Genomic DNA, 8,570 nt, shown 5'->3' on the forward strand with positions numbered 1-8,570 from the left:
ATCATGACCTGAGCCGAAGTCGGACGTTTAACAGACTGAGCCACCCAGGCGCCCCAGAATGATTTTTATCGCAAGAGCTTTAGCTCAATTACAGCTGCACAGACCCTTTTTCTCAATAAGGTAACATTCACAGTGTCTAGGCATTAGGATACAGACATCTTCTTGTGGGGACACTATTCAAGCCACTACACAGAGTGATAAGAGTTGCATTTGGAAGCAGTAGGACTGGAGGGCACAGCTAGGGGTCGTACCAATAAGGGCAAGACAGGAACTCAGAGTCACCCTGACTTCTGGCTTTTCCCTGTCCCTGAGTCCCAGACTTCTTTCCTTCAAACCTCTGCCCTGTCCTGAAGGTGTGGGCCTCCTCAATGATCCTGCAGATTCCTAGGGGTTCCTTCAAGACTACATGATCCAGACTTTGCTATCCTTCCACTTCTGACCCCTGATAGAGCTGAGCCAGCTCCTTGCTCCTCTGTATTCTTTCCCCACCCACACCCACAGCATCCTGCACTTGAATTTCTATCCCCAGGCTTCAGGCTCCTGATGTCCCAGGCAGGGCAGATGCCTTCCTGGCGCCTCAGCACTTAGCCAATCAGGCAATTTTTTTTTAAGGCTTATTTATTTATTTATTTATGTTGAGAGAGAGAACGAGTGGAGTAGGGGCAGAGAGAGAGAGAGAGAGAGAGAGAGAGAGAGAATCCCAAGCAGGCTCTGCGCTGTCAGCACAGAGCCCGATGTGGGGCTTGATCCCACAAATCACAAGATCATGACCTGAGCCAGATGCTCAACCAACTGAGCCACCCAGGCACACCTGGCAGTGGTTTTGAAGGAAGAAATGAAGTGATCTGATGATGGGAAGTGTGCAGTTCGGACGTCCAGGTTTTGTGACAGGTGATGGGCTCCAGCCCAGGCACATGTGGGATATGGAAAAAGGAACTAAGAACAGGTGGTGAGTTAGAGGGCAGGAGGGCCACAGGAGAGCCACCAGGGGACCACGATGGCTGAGGCTGAGGGGGCACAGCCCCTGGGTGAAGGACCAGAATGGCACCGAAGAGAAAAGAGTTCCTCTGAAGCTGCCTGGAGCCAGGTGAGTAGAGTCCTCCAGGGAGGGAGGGCCTGGGTGTGAGGCAGGTGCGGGAGACATAGACTGATTGGAGTGAGGTGAGGGAAAGTGGCCCCCTCTGGCTTACTTTGGAGGACTGCGGTGTCAGGAACAAAAAGGGAGCAAGCATCTCTCTACCCCATCAGGGATCCAGATGGCCCGTGATTCCGCCGCAGGGATCCCCTGGCCATGGAGGCATGGAGCTGAGTATGAAGGGAAGGGGACCAGGGCCACCTTGGGGCACCACCCAGGAGTCAGTAACTTCAGATCTTAAACAGTCCATTCTCATGATTTATACTTTCTCAAAGCCCAAACAGGACGGGCACGGCCACCGATGGCCCTGCGCACCGCTCTGTGTCCCCTCCGGACTCAGACTCCGAGCCTTCCAAGGCGACGGGTCCCGCCGGAGGGACCCGGAGCCCCCCACCCGCCAGCCAGAGCGCTCCGCAGTGGCCTTGGGCAGCGCGGGCCCCACGTGCGTCCCGAGGGCGCGGCCGGGCTACGTGCGCCGGGGCCCCGCGCGTTCCCGGGAGCAGCCGGCCCACCGCGAGGGCGGGGGAGCGCCTCGGGCCGTACCACCCGCCCCGGCCGGCGGGGGAGCCGCCCCGCACGGCAGCAGCGCGGCGCCCGCAGGCCCCGCCCGGCAGGTGGCGGCCCCGCCCCGAGGCCGACGTGCGGAAAGGAACGCGCCGGCCGCGCCCGCGAGGGGCCGCGCGGCGGTGGGCGTGGCGTCCCGCCCACACCTCGCGCCCACTGGCTGCGGCGCAGTAGGGCGGGACCTGCCCGGCGGGCCATTGGCTGCGAGACCCTCATATTTGCATACGGGCCGGCGCGGGGCGCGGGCCGGGCGCCCCGCGCGGGGCGGGAGGGGGGAGTCGGGGCCCAGCGGCGGCCGCCGAATTCGGGCAGAGAGCTGGCGACGGTCCTGCGTCGGGGTTGCAGGTGACGCGCGAGGGGTCCCAGACTGGCGGGCGGCGGGCTCGGGCCGAGCTGGTGCGGTGGGACAAGGACGCACAAGTTGGAGGAGAAGGGGGGTCGGGGGTGGGGGACGCCCCCCTCCGTCCACCCGGCGGTCCCTCCAGGCGCAGGGCAGCCACTGCCCACCGCACACTGCGCTGCTCCGGACCCACTGTGCGTGTGACAGCGGCTGATCTGTCCCTGGGCAGCGCGACCGCCCCGGCCCCTCTGTGACCCTGCTCTGTCGGGCAGGGGACAGCCACACCAGGTGGGAGGGTGAGCACCAAGGCGAGCAGAGGCCGGGGCGCCCCTGTGGACCAGGTCTGCGTATCTGCGCTCAGCAGGGGGGTGGGAGGAAAGGGGAAACATCTTGGGACTTCCCTGCCCTCCGTATGAGGGGGCTCAGGTGGGCCAGATGCGCCCTAGGAGGGAACTTTCTTTTCCTTGTGTGTTTCAGGTGCCAGGATGTGCAGAGTTACCGGGACGGTCTTCTGAACGTTGCCAAGCTGAGGGCAGCCTTGGGCAGGCAACGGGTGTTGTGGTCAGACCTTTGGCACTCAGGACCGGAGCCCCTACTACTGGCCTCTTGAGGGCCACCTCTGGGAACTTTCTTAAGGAAGATGGTGCCAGATTTGGCTTTTCTGTGCATTTCTGCCTCTTAAACAAGGCCGCTAAAAGAGTTGGGATGCGGAGGACCTGCTTGTGGTGACCAGCAACATGCCCCTCCCAGAGGTTGGGGTACCTGGCAGAGCCCCCAGCCCATCTTCCAGGCCTGCTTTCTCTGCCGTGGGTTCTCAGTCCACTGTGAAAACCTGCTGGTCGTGGGGCATGCCCAGAGCAGTCTGCTGGCGTGCAGGTGCCAGGACACTTCCCGCAGGCCTGGTGTCCTCTCCCAGACAGTGGGGGTTGACAGCTGGAACTGGGTCTGTGATTGCCAGAACAGCCTGAGGGAGAGGCGGGATTAGTTGAGGACTGGCATGGAATTGGGCTCACTTTTGGAGGGACCCTGTCCTAAAGGTCACTGTGGTGTACCGAGTGTCACACCCGGCAGGTTTAGTAGGGCCACGTTCTGCAGGTGACAGGGAGGCGTGCATAGCCTTGGGGTTGGGAACCAGTGGAGCTGATTGGCTGCCACAGGGCAATGGCTTGCTGTGGGTGACCCTTCAGTGAGCCCCGGTGTTCTCAGCCAACCCAAAAGGCCACTTTTGCACTGGGGGGGGGAGCAAGAACCCTGAGGTCAGGAGGGGCTCCAGTGCAAGCCCCCAACACAGCCTGGCCCTCCAGAGACTCGTGATGATGGCTGCCTGTGTACTCACAGCAGGCTTGCCTGGGGAGCTGGCCTGGCCTGGACCTGCCCTGCCATGGACTGATGTGTGTGTTTGTGTGTGTGGGAGCTGGGCCTCTTCTTACCTCAACATAACTCACATCATTGTTTTCAAAGTACAGTTTAAAGCTCAAAAGTAAACTTCAGCAACTCCAAGGTTTGCTTAGTGATTTGAAGCACTTCTGGCAACTTCTTGGGGATGTGGGATTTTGTCCTCCTGGAACACCTAGAGGAAAAAGGTTCTGTCCCTTTCCCCACCCTAGAGCACAGGTGCTACCTGAGGACCCCTCCAAGGTTCAAAAGAGGGCTCATCAGCTTCCTCAACCAGCAGCACACCGGGGACAGGTCCCTGGAAACGGCTTCTGAACAGGCGTTCCCTGAAAACAGACGCAGGAGCCTGGCGGAGGGGTGGGGTGAGCTCTGTGAGCACCAGGCCTACGTCCCTTTGGTTGGTGGGAGAGCAGATAACCCTGGGAGGGCGCGGCCTCGTCTCCAGATGGCACCTGGCTTTGCCCTCTGCTGGCCAGTGCACTCAGCTTGAGAGATGACCCTGTGTTGGGGCTCAGGACAAGCCTCCTGGGGCACACCTAGCCCTTCTGCACACAGGTAGGGCTGCGGGCGGGGAGAGCAGACCCCTGGAGCCTGGTGCTGATTGCCCGTGGCCCCAGCCCTCTCACCCAGGACACAGCACAGTCAGCATTTGCATTCCAGACTATATCCCACGTGCCTGTTTGCTTAGCCCTGTCTGGAATGGGCTGCTGTGAGGTGGGCAGTGAGCTCAGGTGGGAGCTGGGTTAGGGCTGGGGGCTCTAGAGTGAGGAGCCCCCTGCTGCTGCCTGGCCTGGCCATTCGCTCCCTATCCTGTTCCACCTTGGGCAGGAAGTGCCCAGTCCTAGTTGCCCCCCACCCCCACCCCAAGCTGTGCCCTCAAGGTGGCATTGCCTCTTGGTGGCTTCCTTGCTCCTTGTACTCAGGACTTCATGTCCCCCGTGGTCGGCCCCAAAGGAAGTGGGGAACACCAGGCCCAGCTCAGGGGCCACTCCAGAAGGCTGAGTCTGTCCCACAGTTGCCAACCCCCAAACTCAGCACAAAGACCCCCATCATCTAGGATGCCCCCCTCTCCTGTTCCCCACGCCTGTGGCTGCACTGAGCACCTGGGTTCTGACCACCACAAAGAGCTCCAGTCTCAGCCACTGTGCTCAGAGGTGCGACTGCAGGACCAGGACCAGGACTGTGGCCTGGACGTCACTCTGCCCTAATTTGGAGGCCGCAGGCACACAGCTGAGGCTTCACATCCAGCTGGGAAGCAGGGGGGCCCTCGGGAAGGCTGGGCAGCCACACCCTCATGGGGCCTACAAAGCTCCTCTGGGCAGGGCTGCCGCTTCCTTGGTCCTGGCCGATCAGGAGTCTGGGGAGCTGCCCCCACAAGCTCTCAGTAAACTTGACAGGCAGGTCTGGCATGTCCTTAAGTCCCCATGTCCAGGAGCCACCCCAGATGGGGTGGCAGTTCCTGCTCCTGCTGAGGGTTAGGCCAGAAGAGGGGAACCAGGCAGACGAGAGGTCCACACAGGAACCCGGGCCGGGGCTGAGGCTGCTGCAAGCCCCGTACTGTCCAACTTTCAACCCCAGGCTTGCGCTGCCAAGGAGAGCCCCTGGGGGAGGGCGGGCAGAGCAGCCTGAAAGGCGAGGCCCCACAAATGCCCCCAGGCTTTAGGCCCAGCTGACCGCTGGCCCCTGGGAGACGCCCTGCTCAAGAGCCCCAGTTGCGGTCAGCCCCGGGTAGCTTGGGGATACTGCCCAGTGACCCCAGCCAGTCTCAGTTTCAGGCCCCACAGACGCTGTCCGGTGCAACCTTGGGACACAGTCGAGCCATTTGGGGCAGTTTATTGAGGCTTTAGGGTCAGGGTAGGGGAGGCAGCATACCTGTGTGTGTGTGTGCACACGTGTGATGAAGGACACTTCCCACATGCAAGCACACACCCAGAGTTGAGCAGTGTCCACATATCATCTCCCATCCCCTACAAGGAGCCGTGGCCTTTGGGGCCTAGCGAATTCTGAGCCGGTCGTGCCCCCTGCTTCTCCAAGGGGCCGGCAGACTTGGCAAGGACTAGGGCAAGCACCCTCAGCCTCCCGCTGCCCCCCAGAGCAGAACCCCCTGGGCTCTGAGGCATTCCGTCTCAGGCCCAGGGCATCAGGCCTTCCCACTACATGGGCAATAAACCCTCTGGGACCCCTGATGCTGCTGTTGTCCAAGTCGGGCCCCGCCTTGGCTGCCCACGCTCATGTCATGGGAGCCCAGGGCTGGGCTGGCAGTGGATGTCCATTCTGGGGCAAGAGCTGCTACCTCCAGGAGTTCTGCCTCATGGGGACAACTGTGGGGAGGACACAGGCTGAGGGACTGAGGAGGCCACAGGAGAACCCTGACCCACCCAGAATGGGGGGGACAGACATACTCTCTGGGCTCAGGCTGGACACTAGAGCAGGACCGTGGGAGGTTCTGGTGAAAGGCTCTTCTCTGGCCAGAGGCAGAAGATCCTATGGGGAGAGCAGATCAGCTTAGGACTGGGCCAGGCCTCCCCTGCCACCCAACCTCCCTCCAGAACGGCGCTGACCTGTGTGCCAGGGGGGCCCCCATCTGGCTGCGGGGGTGGTGGCGGCGCAGCCCCCGTCTGCTGGATGAACTGCTGCAGGTTACACTGGCGGAGCTCCCGGTTCAGCTCCTCTAGTTCCTGGGCCTGGGCCTGGGGCACAGGGCACCCTCAGGAGACGGCCGCAGGGCTCCACGGACTCATGCTCCCCCTGGTCACACCCTGACACCCACCCCCCAAGCTGCCCATGCTGGGGACGTCAGCAGGCGCTCGGGGCCCAGGGGGGCTTACCTGCAGGGCACGCTCGGCAGCCTCCAGAGCCCTGCTGACCAGGGCCAGGCTGCCCTGCACCTCCGCGCTCTGCCGCTCCTGGACGGCCAGGTCCTGGCGCAGGCGTTCGGTGGCAGATGCCGTGGGTGAGGGGGGCCCGGGGGCCTCTGAGGCCAGATGGAGTTCAGCCTCCAGGGCACGGGCCTGGGCATCCAGGGCCTGCAGCCGGGCGGCGTGCTCGGCAGTGGCGGCGCTCAGGGCTTGCAGGCGTGCCTGCCCCTCACGCTCCCGCACCTGCTCCCGCCTGAGCTCCTGCTCCCAGAAGGCCTCCTGACCCAGCTCCAGTGCGTTCCTCCGCACCCTTCGCTCCAGGCCCTGCAGGTCTGCACAGGAGCCTGGCATTGGTGCTACGGGGGCCACAGGCTCGGGCAGCGCAGGGATGGGGGCCAGCCCAGGGCACCCAAGGCTGAAGGTCAGTGCTTTGCGGGGCTCGTGGCCCAGGGCTGGCCGTGGCTTCGGGGGGAGGCTGGCCCGGACTGGGCAGCGTTCAGGAGGTGGGCAGCTGTCTGAGGAGGGCCTTCCTGCGAGGCTGGGCCCTGTCCGCCTCAGGACAAACTGGACATCACTGGCAAACTGTCCACAGGTGGCCTGGGCACCCACTGGACACTCCTGGGGCAGCAGCTGCCGTTCCTTCTCCCTGAGACGCTGCACGAGCACAAAGCGGCCCGTCTGGCCTGGGGTAGGAGGAGAGGGGTCAGCCTAGATTCCCTCCACCCTCCATCCACCTGGCTTGAGAAGTGGGGTAGGAGGCGAGGGGTCAGCCTAGATTCCCCCCCACCCTCCATCTACCTGGCTTGAGAAGTTGAGGGAGAGCAACAGGGATCAGCAAGCAGCCCCACCCTCCTTGGGGGAAAGGGGCCATAGGAGCAGGCCCAGTCTCAGGTGCACCTGCTGGGCCATCTGTGCCGGAAAGGACTCACCTATTGCTTGGGCCAGCGCGATGACCACTTCCTGACAGGTGGTCTGCTCTGAGACCCCACAGACCACGCGCTGTATGCCATCCACCCACACCTTCAGCTCCATGGCTGCTAGCCCTGACAGCATCCCTTTCCTGCACGGACGATGAAGGCCACAGAGTCAGGCCCAGCCTGGCTCTCCTCTCTTCCCCCAGAACTGGCTCAGGGTTACTGTCCCCCCTGACGTCAGCCCCGCTCTCCTGTGCCCAGCCCCACCCTTAGGCCACACATTCTTGGGGTGGGAGTAGTGGAGACCCACCCCCCCCCCACCCCCGGCAGGGGGAACCAGTCCGCCCTCAAGGGGCACTTTGAGGCTCCTCCACTGCCCGGCCTCCTCTCGCCTCACCCCAATCCCGGAACGAGGCGAATCATTAACCAGATCCAGGACTTCCTGCCTCCCCAGTCACCTGGCTCGAAGGGCACTGCCCCTCCCACGGGACGCCGTCCTCAGGCACCCAAGGGCGCCCTCACGAAAACACGGCTTCCCTCTGCCATGGGAACGCCCCCTCGCCCGAGACGCAGACCTCGGCCCTCCGGAGGCACGGAACCGCGCCTGGGCGGTCCCTGCCGGCGCGGGCAGCCCCCTTCCCGCTCCCCACAGCCGCCGCGCTTGCCGTCTGTGCGGCGGGGGCCGTTGCAGGTGCTGCGGGGCCCCCCACGGCCGCCCAGCCCGCGCCCCTCCGTCGGAGTTGCCGCCCAGGGCCGTGCCCCGCACTCGGGAGGATCTGGGGCCCTGCGCTTCTCACCTGGGCGCTCGCCGGCCTCCCGGCCCTAGGCTCGAACTGGCTGCTTCCCGGCGGCCGGCGCCGTCGCCGCCGCAACCTGCCGCCTCCAGCGCGGCGGGCGAGCCCCGGCCCGCAGCTCCATTGGCCCGCAGCCCGAGCGCCCCGCCCCTAGCGCCCCCATTGGTTCCCACTATCGCCTCGTCCGCCCCGCGCCCACGCCCATTGGCTACCTCTCTGAGCCCCGCCCCTCCCATTGGCTCCCCGCCCGCCCCGCCCTCAGCGGCGCCCAGGTGTGGGCGGAGCTCGGCAGCGCGGAGGGGCGGGCCGAGCCTGGTCCACGCACGCCTGAGGACCGCGAACTACGCGGAAGCGCGTCCCTGGCCCCCGGGCGGCGCGTGGGACAGGTGTCTGGCTCCGCTCCCGGGCCGACCTCCTCAGAAACCTCCCAGTCTGATGAGTCTTTTGCCTAGAGAGGGAGCGCCGGCCTGGGACCCTGCAGCTTCTGCGCCGAGAGGGGCACCGGGGTCCCCAAGGCCAGGGCCCCACCGACCTTGCTCCCTTAGGGCGCGTCGTCGGGACGCACAGGGG

The 8,570-nt window shown here is 64.3% G+C and overlaps 1 protein-coding gene across 2 annotated transcripts; it reads right to left on the reverse strand.

Annotated features, from left to right (window-relative positions):
- Positions 1-5,251: 5,251 nt before the first annotated feature.
- Positions 5,252-8,156, reverse strand: RASSF7 (Ras association domain family member 7). Of its 2 annotated transcripts, XM_042958260.1 has the most exons (6): positions 8,004-8,155; positions 7,222-7,352; positions 6,263-6,975; positions 5,996-6,124; positions 5,837-5,918; positions 5,252-5,755 (listed from the first exon to the last, which is right to left on the reverse strand). In XM_042958260.1, the coding sequence occupies exons 2-6, from the start codon at positions 7,343-7,345 to the stop codon at positions 5,724-5,726; spliced, it is 1,080 nt and encodes a 359-aa protein (XP_042814194.1). In that variant the 5' UTR covers positions 7,346-7,352; positions 8,004-8,155; the 3' UTR covers positions 5,252-5,723. The 2 variants fall into 2 exon arrangements, with proteins under 2 accessions (XP_042814194.1, XP_042814193.1); XM_042958259.1 differs by having other exon boundaries at positions 5,252-5,918; positions 8,004-8,156.
- Positions 8,157-8,570: the final 414 nt, after the last annotated feature.

Source organism: Panthera tigris, chromosome D1, assembly GCF_018350195.1.
Source record: "Panthera tigris isolate Pti1 chromosome D1, P.tigris_Pti1_mat1.1, whole genome shotgun sequence".
In the NCBI taxonomy this organism is placed as follows: domain Eukaryota; kingdom Metazoa; phylum Chordata; class Mammalia; order Carnivora; family Felidae; genus Panthera; species Panthera tigris.